Here is a 14,997-nt window from a genome sequence, read left to right on the forward strand (position 1 = left end):
AGCATGCGGGCTCATGTAAAGCTGTGAGATGCAGCAAATCTACCCAAGGGCCATGGCTGGAGAGAACTCTGCAGAAGTTAGCGGTGCAGTAGAGCGGAGTGCCTAAACTTGTCTTAACTGCCGGCTCTGTCACCAGCCAGAGGTGAGACATAAGGCATGTTTTTGGTTTTCTGCTTCTTAGTCTCCAACAAAAGGGAGTGTTTAACTTTCTAGTAGTTAAACGTGTTGTCTGATGTGTAAAGACAAACAGCTACCCAACATAAAATAGGTGACGCGTTCATTTTAACTTCAAATTTCAACTTCAGAAGTTTGATATTTTTAAATCAATTGATGAAGCTTAAAAGGTGTTGGGTATTTTTAAAAATTAAATCAAAGTATTTTCCCAATAAAAAGTAGATCTTGAATTTCATTGAATACATTCTTGTGCAACAAAAATTGTGTGCTTCTCATGTCCTCAGCACTGGTATACACGCTAGAGATACAATAGCAAATTACACACCAAAACCCCTAGTAGATGGTGTTTGTACTCTGTCTGTAATCAAGGTAAATCCCAACACCAGACTGTCAAGTTCAGAAAGACCCTTTTCCGTAGAAACAATACGGAAGAAACCTTCGGAGCACAGCCCCCAGAGAGCACTACCCAAGCTGACTGAACGCTCAAAGCCAGGTGACCCAAACGTGGCAGCTTTGGCTGAGGATTCCAGGAAGGGTTAAGAGGGAAGTCTTCTCTTTGTTAAGTAACATTCAGTGAGATCTGTGGGTTTTTGTCTGTTTTCCACTATCATGACTTTAGTGAGTGAAATCTACCCTTTGTTAGTCTTCTTAAAGAGAGGATTATTTGAAAGGACCGATATTTTAAATTTTTGCTTGGCTCAGAGTCATTTCCCACATATCTTAATACAAGCAGCAGTAGTTTGATGATAAACATGTTTTTGCTTCTGTAATCATTCCATGAGTACTGTAAAGGTGTTTGTCCTTGTCTTCTGGAGCTGGATCATGCTAGTGAGGTGTCTGATGCCAGCCTGGTGTATGTTTTAATTTCTTGACCTTGGTCTTCTCACCCACTCACCCTCTGTGCATTTTGTGTTGTGTTACAGCACAACACAATTATTGATGGTGTGTTACAGCATTGGGACTGTGAAAACTTTTTGTGAAGTTTTATCTCTATTTATTTATATACACAATTTTTTTTTTTTTTTCATTTTATCGAGGAAGGGGTGCTTATCTCTGTACATAGTGGATCTTTTTTTGGCCTTTTTTTTCCCAGCAGTGTAACTAGAAGATGTATATGTTCTACTTTGTATATGTATATGTATATGTACATATACATAATATGTATATGTATTACTTTGTTCCCATATCTTCTCCATTGTTTCTTCCTTGTATTTACCCTTGTCCTTTCCTACGGTGCCGAGACTTGGCTTTTGGCTTAAGGATATTCTTTCCGTCTTTGTCCAGCACCACAGTGCTGGGGTAAATGCCCACGTGGACAGTTATGCTGTTGGCCTTTTCCCGCTGCACCTCCTCAGTGTAGATGATGTACTTCTTCCTATAAAGCTGGGCCACTTTGCTGCTTTGTAGTGTCCTCGCACAGCCTGCAGCTCGTTGTCCCTCCAGATGGGTAAGGACTGCATGTTGTGTTTCTGGCTCAGCTCCTTGGAAAGACCTTCCTGCAAATGCGCAAGGGGGCATCAAGATACTTTTTCTGGTTCTTGCTCTGGTTGGGAGTCAGGGATGGATTGAGCTTCATTTGGCCACTGCCAAGCCAGCGACTTGTTCTCCTTAGGTTCTACTCGGCTCTGTCTCTGTGCTTTTTCCAGCATCGTCTCCCTTGACCTGATCATATTTTCCATTTGTTCCAGGAACAACTCGGAAGTTGTCTTCTGTTTCCCTCTTCAGTACTGCTGTTTATCTGCTCTTCTGTTGTGATCGTTCTCACTGAGCTCTTGCGTGTTTGCTTATCATTTCATTTTATGAAGCAATTTCTTATCAAGTTTTAAAATTCCTGACATAGTTGTCATCTTCCTAGTGAGACTGTATCTTGTATATTCCCTCATTTTTTATAATTCTTCTTTGCATCTACTAAGAGCATTTTTTTTCAATGATTTATTGTTTTTGCAAAGTCAGATTTAGAGAGAGGAGGAGAGACAGAGAGGAAGATCTTCTGTCTGATGATTCACCCTGCAAGTCACTGCAACAGCTGGAGCTGAACCAGTCCGATGCTAGGAGCCCAGAGCTTCCTTAGCTCTCCCATGGGTGCAGGGTCATAAGGCCTTGGGCCATCCTTGACTGCTTTCTAAGGTCATAGGCATGGAGCTGGATGGGAAACAAGGCTGCTGGGACTAGAACCAGTGCCCATATGGGATCCTAGTGCATTCAAGGCGAGGAGTTTAACAGGCTCTGGGCCCTGTAGATCATTTCTAAATATTCATCTTTGGACTGAGTTTGTTCTGGATCAGCTGCTTGTAGTTCTTGTAGCCTGGGCTATATACTGGTTTAAGAGCAGTTTTCCAAATGATTTGGCATCCTTTGAGTTGTCTTGGCCATGCCGCTCTCCTACCAGTAAAGATGATCCATTGCAAACAGAGAATCCTCTCCTGGCCAGATGCAGCATCTCTCGAGCCATGTGATGTCTGGTTCAGCCCTGTGGTCTTTGATTCTTGGCCTTTGGAACTGGTCCACACTTGCCTTCTGGCTGGCCTCAAGCAAAGCACTTTGGTCTTCTGGGTGGATTGTGCTGCTGTCCGCTTTGGAGAGCTGTATTTTGTGTTTTCCTGGGTTTTATCCTGAAATGACAGCTCTAGGAACCCTCTGTCCTGTTTGGTTGTCACTCTTCAGCAGTTGTGCTTTCTGTTCTGTGGTGTCTCCTGGTCGTCCTTGTGACTGTTCTTGGAGAAGATAGCAAGCTGGCAGTTGCTGCCTGCAGTCAGCGAAGTCGCGTAAGGCAGGTGTTGCAGTGAGGACATCCGCAGCCCCTATCACAGTTGGCAGTTTAACTCAGCTGCTCTGCTTCTGGTGTAGCTTTGTGCTGATGCAGCCTAGGGGATAACAGACGATGCCGAGGTGCTTGGGCTCCTGCTTCCTCTCTGTGAGACATTGCTTGGAAAGCCATGCTTCTGGCTTCAGCCTGGCCTATCTCTGGTGTCTTCCAGCAGGTGGGAGGAGTTCTGCATTTCTTTTTCTCCCTCAGTTGTGCTGCTTTTCAAATAGAAGAAAATAAATTCATTCTAAAAAAGCATTTTAGGGGTTGGTGCAATGATGTATCATCATGTTCCTTCACCTTCAAGTGGCTTTCTGTTTCTGGCTTTGGCTCAACTTTTTTGGGAAGCCAGCCTGCAGATGAAAGATTCTGTCTTTCTCCCTTCTCCCTCTCCCTTCTATTCTCTCTGTAAATCTGCCTTTCAGATAAAAAAATCCAAAAACAAACAAACAAAAAAAAAAGATTAAAAAGCTGAAGAAGTCAAGCAAGAACTTGGCTGAACACTGGTTGTAAACCAAACTTGTGTTTTTTGTAGATGTCAAATTACTTGATCAAGTCTCTGTCATTGAAGTCATTTTAAGGCTGTAAGTGAAAAAGTAACGAAAAATGATCACTTTGACAAATATTGTGGTGTTTTCTGAGTAAGTTTTTGTTTTCTTTGAGGGTTTATTTCTTATTAGATAGGCAGAGTCACACACACACACACATAGAGAGAGAGAGAGAGAGAGAGAGAGAGAGATCTTCCAACTTCTGGTTCACTCCCCAAGTGGCTGGAGCTGGGCTGGTGGGAAGCCAGGAGCCAGGTTTCCCACATTAATGCAGAGTTGCAAGCCCTTTGGCCTTCCTCCTCTGCTTTTCCTAGGCCATTAATGGAGTTGGATGGGAAGTAGAGCTTCTGAAGGTTTAAACATCAGCAGCATGGGATGGCAGCAGCTTTGCCTGCTGTTCCCCAGCACTGGCCCCATGCCCTATTGTTAATCTGTGTGGCCTTTTTAGGAAAGGGATGTTGTCACTGATGAATCTTTATTTGTTTTTATTTAGTGTGTGATCCTTCCCCTTTACTTCCTGCAGTTGCCCTAAGCCGCTTCTGTGTCCTCCTGAATACTTTTCTTCATTCTGATCCCTTACGGTGTTTCAGGCTCACTTTCACTGTGCCTGCTTGTCCTCTCTTGAAATCAGCTGTTCCTCCAAGGACCCTTGTTTCCTTGGAGTGGTATTTAGGACCCCGTGTCTGGTTGTTACGGGTGTTCATTGTTTTTTCTGGTTACCTTTTTGGACCCGTGAAGATAATCAGGGCAGTCCTGGCCTCCTATGGGCGTTCCAAGTGAAATTTGGCATGTATTTTTCTTGCTTTGTTAGATCTTATACTTGTGTATCTTTTTTTTCTTTGTTTTGTAATAAAAACTCTGTTTCCTGAGGCTATTGCTGTAACTATTTTTTTTTTCATGCTATCACATGCAGAAGATAGTTTCAGAATAATAGTTGAAAGTCATGAACCCACTCATGGTGCACTAGCCTGCTTTCTGTAGCTAGCAGTAACTGTAAGGGCGCGTGAGCCCTCCTGAGTCCTGCTAAGAAGCATCGTGGGATGTGCTCAGAGTCGCTTTGATTCCTCTGAGGGCTATGTGGCGACATTTTTTTTCCTAACTTAAATTCCACATGTTTTTAAAATACAAAAGCATAGAGAGACATACAGTAAGACGCATCACTCTCTCCTTTGCCCTGCAAATACCATTTTCCCATATTTCCTTTTCCCTTCAATTCAGAAGTAATTTGGTATTAACTTTTTGCTTATCCTTCCAGGATTTCCTTATTATTACTTAATGCTGAAATACATTAACTATATATTTCATAGGCTTGAAATCCCTGCATAGTTTTTCATAATATTTTGCTGGAACTTACATATAACTTCCTTTGCATTTATTTATTTGAAAGACAAGAGTGGTGAAGCGGAAAGCAGGTGGCACTCAAGCCAGTGTTCCGACATGCACATGCCGGCATTGCGAGTGGTGTCTTAGCTCCTTCCACCACACTGCCAGCCCCTTGTGAGCTTTCTGAACATCCCTCAGGCATACAAGTTCATAATGTTTTATCCATCTAATGCAGGTTTTTAACAGATTTTTAAAAATTCTCGTCGTATGCTGTGGAGATGGTTCTAATCGGTACACAGCGCTCCTGTTGACTCATTCCTTTGCCTGACTGTGTTACATACACCCTGGTATGAAGATGCTGGTGGACATTTTGGCATGTGCTGTGGTGTATTTGTGATGGAATGTCCTTAAGTTCTGTTTGTTTAATTCAGAGTACGAAGTCAAAGAGTGAAAGGCTTGTGTCTTCGGTTAGAGAATGTCAGTGGTATTCCCCACCTCAGAGATCACCATAGGGTAACTATGTTGACAATGTAAAGCACTAAAAACATAGCTGACGTGGAATGTGCGTTATGTGGGTGTTATTAGAATTTATTTTCCACTGGGGTAAAGACCAAGACTGTTGTAGTATATTCTTTGAGGGGGCGGGGTGTTGTGTGACCTGGACCTCTTCAGAGAGCAGTACATGTTAAATTTGAAGAGCTTTTGTGGGTGATTCTATAACATTCTTTGCCACATGAATGTTTTTTTCGTGGATTCCTCTGTCCTGAGGCCTGTCACTAATTCAGCTATGTGTCCATACTTCTCTGCATGTCGGAAGGGGTGACCATCACAGCAGTGTGCCTGCTGCATCAGCCACTGAAGACCCAGGCCCCTGTAGCAGACTGCCTGGCCCGGGGAGACTACAGTTGCAGCTCGGCCTGGGTTTGCTGCTTTCCTTAGAACTTGATCAATCCACTCTGTAGCTCTCCGCATGGAGAAAGCCATCCTCTAATCACATTGTAAACTTTTTACTGATAAGTCAGCAGTTCTTTTTCATTTATTTATTTGAAAGGCTGTGTGTGTGTGTGTGTGTGTGTGTGTGTGTGTGTGTGTGTAGAGAGAGGCATTTCAGAGTGAACCAGCAAGCGGAAGTCTGATCTCTGTCTTTCTCCCCCAGCTGCTTTCTCTCCTTCCCTCCCTATTACTGTGCCTTTGAAATATATAAACATTGTGTTGTTGCTTTTTTTAAATAGACCAGTGGTGGCCACCGACCTGTGTTGAGAGTGGGCATTGTTTGTTAAGGGACCCTTTGAGTATTGATTGAACTGTCTGTGCATATCCTTTGCATAGTTGTGTGCTGGACTGTATTTTTCTGTATACTGTGGTTTCTCTTCATATCATATAAATCATTTGCCTTTTACTACAGACTTCTATGACTGTTATTTTTTCATTGATTTCTCACGTTCAGTGTATTAAGAAGGTTAAGTCCCCAAACTTTTCTTGTAGTGTACTTTGCCATCTAGTAGGGTTTTTTTTTTTCACATAATGAAATTTATTGCTATTTTTTTCTTTTGTAGCTTTTAGATTCTTTTGGGGTTTTTAAAAAGATTTATTTAATTTTATTGTGAAGTCAGATATATAGAGAGGAAGGTCTTCCATCTGTTGATTCACTCCCCAAATGGCCACGACAGCTATACCAGTCTGAAGCCGGGTGCCTCTTCCAGATCTCCCATGTAGGTGCAGGGTCCCAAGGCTTTGGGCCGTCCTTGACTGCTTTCCCAGGCCACAAGCAGGGAGCTGGATGGGAAGTGAGGCTGCCAGGATTAGAACCAGTGCATTTAAGGCAAGGACTTTAGCTGCTAGCTACCACGCCAGACTCTTGTAGCTTTTAGATTCTGAAAGCTTTTAGTGGTTAGACAGCTGCTCCTCACTGTAAGGCTAGAAATTAATTGTACCAACTTTTGTTCGTGTGTAATTGGAACTGCCTTTAATCCTCTCAGTATATATCCTCATGGGCTGAATGAGGTGTGATCCATCTGCATTCTCTCCAGGGCCATTTTAAACTTAATTTTTATTTCCCCTCCTGTTTAAAAGCGTTGTTACCGTGCAGCGTTGTCTAGCTAGTGATGTAATGGCAGTTGCTTGCTGCGGCTAAGCTTGGCAGGCTGTCTGTGTTGATGTCCTCTCTGTTAGTAAGCACTGACAGCTACTCCTTCCCCGCTGGGAGTGTTCTGGTGTCTGATGAGAAGTGATGTGGGAGTGGATTGTGAGCTGCACGAGGAGCACAGGTGGAGCTGCCATGAACGAACATCGTGTGTGCACTCCCCTCATGAGATGTGTTACCACGTCCCAAGGAGCTCTCTGGACACCTTCTGTTTGGGCATGCTGGATGGTGATGCTCACTCAGTACTGCTGCAGCTGCTGAGTACCGAGAGTCGCTTGTTAACGTGCCCAGCTTGGGACCTGCTGCGGTATCCAAAGAGACACTCAACTGGACGTTAAATTCACTGCTGGCATTAGGCCCAAGAATTGCTCAGAAGAAATACAGCTTGTGTCACTCTAATCTAACCCAAGATAGGAAATGGCCTTGACTCCCTACCAGGGCTGTGGACAAGTTACAGCGTCTTCTGTGTCCTTTCAGTCGGCCAACCCTGTCCATCCAGCACCCACCGTCCGCAGCCATTAGCATCCAGCGGCCTGCCCAGTCGCGGGACGTGACAACGCGGATCACCCTGCCATCGCACCCTGCACTAGGAACGCCGAAGCAACAGCTTCATACCATGGCACAGGTAAAACCAGAGATAAAGAGCTCCCCGTGCAACTTGGGGAGCAAACCCAGGCTGGACTTGCTAGGGATCTTGGCAGTAGAGAAAGGGATAAGTAGGTTGGGGGGTAGGAGAGAGTGTGCCTGCTCTTAGCTGTGCTATGGGGTTCCCCCCACAGAAGACCATCTTCAGCACTGGCACACCAGTGGCAGCAGCGACAGTGGCCCCGATCCTGGCAACTAACACCATTCCATCAACAACAGCAGCTGGTAAGTCAGTACCCTGCCCTGCCATGCCCCCGCTCTGGGACAAGAGGAAGAAATAATTCATTTTTCATTATTTAGTTTCAGAAAAAAACAGCAGGCTAGAAAAATTCTCTTCTCTTGTCCCAGGAGCTTTTCCCTCATGTCCAAGCACCTGTAACATGTGCAGAGAGCCATTGTTAACTAATTTCCGTTTTCTCCCCTTGTCAGGATCTGTGTCACACACACAAGCTCCCACGAGTACAATTGTCACCATGACAATGCCCTCCCATTCGTCGCATGCCACGGCTGTGACCACCTCCAACATCCCGGTTGGTAAGTGCTGTGCAGCGTGTCGTGGATGCCTGCAAGGAGTTTCAAGCCTCTGACCTAGCATCTGTAGCCGGTTGGGTGTCTTGTTGTAGATTTGCTAAACGGCACTGCACTTTCAAAATGACTTTGTTGCAAGGATTTGGCATTCTTTGGTAGGAAGGAGAGAGGATAACTATTTTTGAATGACCTGTACAGCTATTTTGTTTTGAAGTAAGTTCATTGCATGGACCAAACCAGGATTATCAGGTAAGGCAAGAAAAGCAAAGGTCTAGAATGCGGAGAAAGCTGTCTGCTCTACAGATTGTTAAGGCAGAATCCCCAGGTGATGCCGCCAGCAGGAAGGACACTGAAGCCCTAGTCAGGAGTGCTCAGTATCCATACCGAAGGTTCTTCTAGGCTTTGATTATAAGCGCCTGTGTTTTTTGAGGCTTAAAAAAAGTCTGTGAAAAGTTTCTGATAGGCACACTTCACTCAACAAGCGCAGAAGTGGACAGATGTTGTCTTTTTCCAGAAGATTTATTTATTCAAAGCAAAGAAAGAGACAAAGAGTGAAAGGTCTTCTGTTTTCTTTCATTCCCCAATTGGCCACTGAAACCGAGAGCCAGGAAGTCCAGCTGGGTCTCCCACACAAGTGACAGGGGCCTGAGTAGTTGATCCATCATTTGCTGCTTTCCCAGGTGCTTGAGCATGGAGCTGGATTGGAACTGGAGAAGCCAGGACTGAAACTGGTACAGCGATTCTGCTGTATATGCTGTTCCACAGTACCTGCTCTAGCACGCCTTTCCTCTGAGGCCAGGTGCTAGTGATTGCAGGATTGGCAGTCCATGCAGCTCTGTATTGCATTGCCCTGCCCTGCTGGCGCATCAACAAGACAGCCAAGGGCATGTACAAAGGTGTGCCTGGGTCTGTGAGGCTTTACTTAGGGGCAGGGAAAGTAGAATTATATATATATATATATTTTTTTTTTTTTTAATTATTATCATTATTTTTTTTTTCTTTTTCCATTGGAAAGGCAGACATACAGCGAGAAAGATCAGTCCACTAATTCATTCCCCAAGTGGCCACAACAGCCAAAGCTGAGCCAGTCCAGAGCCAGGAGCTTCCCCCAGGTCTCCAACGGGGGTGCAGGGTGCCAAAGCTTTGGGCCATCCCAGGGCACAGGCAGGGAGCTAGATGCGAAGTGGAGCAGCCAGGATACGAACCGGCGCCCATCTGGGATCCTGGCAGATGGAACGTGAGGGTCTAGCTTACTAGGCTACCATGCTTGGCCAAATTTCAAGATATTTTCATGTTTCTTAAAATACTCTTGATAGCTACCTATGCACATTTAAAATGTAAGCCTGCTTTTAGCTCATCAGCCAGCCAGGCACAGGCAACAGGCTAGATTTGGCTGCCTGATGCCAGTGCTGATTTTTTGGGGCAGATACCTTACTCCCACAGCTTCCAAAGCAGAGGCTGGAAGACAAACAGTGACTCTGGGGCCTGGCACGATAGTGTAGCGGCTAAAATCCTTGACTTATGGGCCGGTTTGTGTCCTGGCAGCCCTGTTTCCCATCCAGCTCCCTGCTTGTGGCTTGGAAAAGCGGCTGGGGACGGCCCAAGGCTTTTGGGCGCTGCATCTGCGTGAGAGACCTGGAGGAAGCTCCTGGCTCCTGGGTTCAGACTGGCTCACTGCCGACTGTTGCAGCCACTTGAGGAGTGAACTATCAGTCTGAAGCTCTTCCTCTTTGTCTCTCCTCCTCTTTGTGTATCTGCTTTTCCAATAAAGATAAATCTTTTAAAAGGGGGAGGGGGGTGACTGTAACCCGCAAGGTCTGAGTTTTCAGCGTCACCTCCACCTTGAGTCTGTAGCACTGAGCATATCCTCTTACTGTTTTCAACTCCCCAGATGGGGGCCGGCTGCCATGTTTTTAACACAGTGTGGTTTCTGGAAAACCTGTCAGAGTTGGGGCCTCCCTCTCCATTGGGACTCCCCCTTCCTTCCTACACAGATGGAGTAGGCTGCAGCTTCGCAGCCTGAGAGGGCACTCCTGTATGGTTTTAGAGACAGGCCAACTCCCTGCCAGGGTTCTGGGGCCCCCAAAGGCTTTCAGAGACGGAATTCTGCTGGCCACTGTGACTTCACTGGGATGAGTCATGTCACTCAGGCTTAAGTTCACTTTTGTGAAGAGAAGTTTTGTGTTTGTGTCTGTTTTGGCATGATCGTATCCCATCCCTAAGTGATCACATTGCATCAGTAAACTCACTGGAAGTACCTGGAGACTGAAGTGTTTATTCCCAAGTCCCATCAGCTGCATGTGCCTGGTTGGTTCTCTGATGTGCCAACCCAACACCTTAAGGACTCTAGAAATGGTACCTCAGTTCAGAAGGAAAACCTTTTAGAACCTTGTGTGTAGATTTTCAGGTTGGTATAGAGATACATTAGAATCAATTCAGTGACTTTTTTCCTTGAATTCAACCCTTATCACTGATGGGCAAGGTTGGGTCAGGGCAGGCATGCTTGGTTAATCACCAGCATAGCGTGCTTGCCTCTGCTAACTGCTCATTTCCAGTTGAAGACCATCCTTATCTACTTCCTGCTCCAGCCCCCACAGTGTCCTCGGTTACAGAAGGCAGAATCAGGTGAGGGCTTTATTCAGAAATTAAGGATTCTATTGAGATGCATTCTAGCAGACTTAGGCTTTCTGTGTTACATATTTTTTGGCTTTTAACTTAAAAATTTACAGTCCGTATTGTTGATTTTTAAGTAAAAAATTGTAAGACTAAAGATTGGAGTTATGGGCATTGTCTGGCTGCAGCAAATGGCAGCGTCATTCCCTGCTGGAGACATTACGTTCTGCACCTATCACAGTGAAAACACAGGCCACATGGCTTCCTACTAGTGTCCTGTCTTCTGACGTGCCTGGTGCTGCCTTCTCATGGCGTTGGTCAGTGAACGCCATCCTTCCTGATCAGATCGGGCATCCTGCAGCCATGTTGCAGCAGTGTCTTGAGCTGCCCCCCTTAGGTGGCTGAGCATGAGTGGCTTTTCCCAGCTCACACCCGCTCTGTACGTTGGCTCTTCAGGCTCGTGTGCCTGTCGTGGTGTACCTGGGTCTTCACGCTAATGGAAGCTGTCTCTGTGCTCCTCAGTGTATTCTCATACAGGCCATAGCTTTTCTTTTTTCTTTTTTTTTTTTAAGATTTATTTATTTTTATGACAAAGTCAGATATACAGAGAGGAGGAGAGGCAGAGAGGAAGATCTTCCATCCGATGATTCACTCCCCAAGTGAGCGCAACGGCCAGTGCTGCGCTGATCCGAAGCCCGGTACCAGGAACTTCTTTCCAGGTCTCACGCGGGTGCAGGGTCCCAAGGCCTAGGGCCGTCCTTGACTGCTTTCCCAGGCCACAAGCAGGGAGCTGGATGGGAAGTGGAGCTGCTGGGATTAGAACCGGCGCCCATATGGGATCCCGGTGCGTTCAAGGCAAGGACTTTAGCCACTAGGCCACACCGCCAGGCCCAGGCCATAGCTTTTCTTTTCAAGTCTCCAGATGTAGCTACAGTAAGTGAAGGGTGTACCCTCTAAACAAAATACGGTTGCAAAATATATGAAAAAAAAAAGTGAGCTTAAATCCTAAGATTGAATTTGTTACCCTTCAGGCATACTGACTTTGATATTGCTGTGACTTTATGCGCAGTCATGGGACTTCAAGTGGATTTTAGAAGTTGTTAAGTGGTAGCATCTTTATGGATAAGGAAACTGAGATTTGAAAAGTAAAATGATCTGTTTCTGATTAGGTCAGGGAATAGGATTTAAATTCTTTGCCATTTTTGTGTTGGGGTAAAAAACAAGGGTTTGGTTCTTAAAGGTCTCTAGGAAGCTAGGTTATGAAGAAGAAGTGGTTGCTGGTATTTTTGATTATTAATGTTGATCCCTGATTTTAACAAAAAGTATGAATGTATCAGAGGATTATTGAATTGAAATGCTTTAGTTGAACATTCTGCACTCATCTTTGATTCTATATTTTGATTACAACTAAAAATCAAGACTTATTTAGAGCTGTTTGCTTTCATAAGATCGCTGCTAGCCAAGACTGTTTTGGCCTGCCAGCAAATGTGTGTGAGCGGTGATATGCTTGGGTTTTGCCATTTGTAGCTAAGGTGGTGCCTCAGCAGATCACACACACGTCTCCTCGCATCCAGCCCGATTACCCTGCAGAGAGGAGCAGCCTGATTCCCATTTCAGGACACAGAGCCTCTCCAAACCCTGTGGCCATGGAAACTCGGAGTGATAACAGGTAGGAAGTGTGGGGCCCTGACCCTGCCAGCTGGTGTCATTCTTTGTTCTGTTTTCCAGGAAGATAAAGTGTCTCACAGATATGACATGTATTTGCTTATTCATATTTGCAGATTTTCTCCCTGAACATAATACGTTCTATGATTTTTCCTTTCATGTTGGAAGACATGGTGTTTTTTAACTAAGCCCTTCCCCTTTTGTTCAATGTGTACCTGGCATCCATATCTTGTTTTGTGTTTAGTTTTTTGTTTCTAAGGGTTGTAGCATCGTGACCTTTGTTCCTCAGTTTGTGACAGACATGCTCTCAAATGACCACATCCCAGGCATCAGAAGGGACTCAACCTTTCCGTTCTATTTTAGTCAGTCATCATGTTGAAGAGTCTAAGAAAACCAGTTGTTTTGTGGAATATTACTTTTTTTTTAGATTTATTTATTTATTTGAAAGATGTCTTTCTGCCATTTCATTCTCCAGATGGCCACAGTGGCCAGGGCCGGCAAGGCAGAGGCCAGGAATTTGTTCTGGATCTCCTATGTGAGTGCAGAGGCCCAGGCATTTGGACCATCCTTCACTGCTTTTCCAGGCCACAGAGAGCTGGATCACAAGTAAAGTAGTTGGGATACAGACCATCACCCATGTGCGACAACTGGTGGTGCAGGCAATAGCTGTTACCTGCTGCCCTACAACGCTGGCCCCCTAGGATGTTCTTCAACTTGGTTTGTTCTGTGTTTCTACTGGTTAAATTCACATTAGGGATTTCTGTAGAGATCCAGCTATTAGTGTGCTGTCTTTGCTGTTTTGGAATAATGCCCAACAATTTGGACTAACAATGAAATGTAGTGAGTGTTTTGTGCTTCCTTCCTCTGAGAAGGGAATTTTCTAGCAATGACAGTTTATCAAGTAAGAGAAAGACTTCCTTTCTCAGAATTTGCTGGCTATGTGATGCTTTTCATAGGTCTTCAGTGAATTTCCATTGTTGAGCACACACCTTCCTAATATCTCCTTACTTAGCAGTCTGGCCTGGATGAGAGGTGACCACTTGGGCTCCCTTGTGCAGAGTGGATGTTAGCTTTTGGAAGCCACATCATGCTTCAGCTACTGTGTTTCTGCACAAAAGGAGAGGTCTCCCTGTTGCTTACAAAGAGTGTGGTTCCTCAGAGGAACACAGTGATAACAGCTCTCGTCTCCAGGCCTGGCACCTGGCCTCCTCTTTTGTGGAGTGTTATTTGCTGGCTATCTTTCATGCTTTTCTAATATGAACTTACGGAATTCTTTCTTTTGTGGCTTTTCCATCTTTCATGGCTCTGGTTTCCAAACACAAAAGCTCAGTGCAAAACCTTCAGGGTCCCAGATGATGGCTTCTTACCTATACCTCAATGATGTGCTTATCAGAACATGCACTGCTGCGTTGGCCTTCACATCTGTCACGCAAATCCCGTTCTTTGTTACACAGTTATGTACATCTTCTAATGCTGTTATTTCTGTTTCTTCCTTCTCTCTGCGTCACTTTCTCCTCCAGAAGACACAGCACAGCGGCTGTAGAGGAGCCGAGCTTGTCCCATCCTCCTTGATTGACTGTTCATTTCCTTTGTCATGCAGTTCTATTTTCATCAGAGAGGGCTTCTAAAATTTGAAAGATCTGGTTTGCTTTTAAGATTTTTTTGAAAAAAGATATATTTTTTAATATGAAAGGCATATTCACATGAAGAAGGAAGAAGAAACAGATTTTCCATTCCTTGGTTTCTTCCTCAAAGGGTGACAGTAGCCAGAGCAGGGCCGATCTGAAGCCAGGGGCTTCTTCAGGTCTCCCATGTGGATGGTCCCAAGTATTTGAGCCATCTTTTGCTGCTTTCCCAGACGAACTAGCAAGGAGCTGTATTAAAAGTATCAGGCCCAGCATTGTAGCCTAATGATCATAGCCCTTGCCTTGAACGTGCCGGCATCCCAAATGGCACCAGTTCGTATCCCCACTGCTCCACTTCCCACCCAGCTCCCTGCCTGTGGCCTGGGAAAACAGTTGAGGATGACCCAAGGCCTTGAGACCCTGCACCCATGTGGGAGACCTGGAGGAAGTTCCTGGCTCCTGGCTTCAGATCAGCGCAGCTCTGACCATTGCGGCCACTTGGGGAGTGAGTCAGCCGATGGAAGATCTTCCTTGTCTGTCACCCTTCTCTCTATATATCTGCCTTTCCAACAAAATGTATAAATCTTTAAAAAAAAAAAAAAAAGAGTATCTGGAGCCCAGCATGATGGCTCAGTTGCTAAATCCTCACATTACACACATTAGGATCACATAAGGACAGCAGTGGCCTGGCTGCTTCACTTCCCGTCCAGCTCCCTGCTTACGGCTTGAGAAAGTGGTAGAGGATAACATAAAGCCTTGGGACCCTGAGGCCATATGGAAGACCTGGAAGAGGCTCCTGGCTCCTGGCTTCAGGTCAGCTCAGCTCCAGCTGTTACAGGCATTTGGGGAGTGAACCAACAGGTGGAAGACATTTCCATCTCTCCTTCTCTCTGTAAATCTGCCTTTCCAATAAAAATTAAATTATTT

At 45.1% G+C, this 14,997-nt stretch overlaps 1 protein-coding gene across 5 annotated transcripts in view; it reads left to right on the forward strand.

Moving 5' to 3' along the window:
* SAP130 (Sin3A associated protein 130) overlaps positions 1-14,997 on the forward strand; it is a 63,968-nt gene that overhangs the window by 15,874 nt on the left and 33,097 nt on the right. For all 5 annotated transcript variants that reach the window (XM_040979152.1, XM_040979150.1, XM_040979153.1 and 2 more), the window contains 4 exons: positions 7,472-7,619; positions 7,774-7,864; positions 8,069-8,173; positions 12,308-12,449. In XM_040979152.1, the coding sequence (XP_040835086.1) occupies positions 7,472-7,619; positions 7,774-7,864; positions 8,069-8,173; positions 12,308-12,449 (486 nt within the window). The remainder of the gene's footprint in view (positions 1-7,471; positions 7,620-7,773; positions 7,865-8,068; positions 8,174-12,307; positions 12,450-14,997) is intronic.

The sequence above is a fragment of the Ochotona curzoniae genome, unplaced genomic scaffold (assembly GCF_017591425.1).
Source record: "Ochotona curzoniae isolate NIBS_2020 unplaced genomic scaffold, NIBS_Ocur_1.0 contig_3037, whole genome shotgun sequence".
NCBI classification, from domain to species: domain Eukaryota; kingdom Metazoa; phylum Chordata; class Mammalia; order Lagomorpha; family Ochotonidae; genus Ochotona; species Ochotona curzoniae.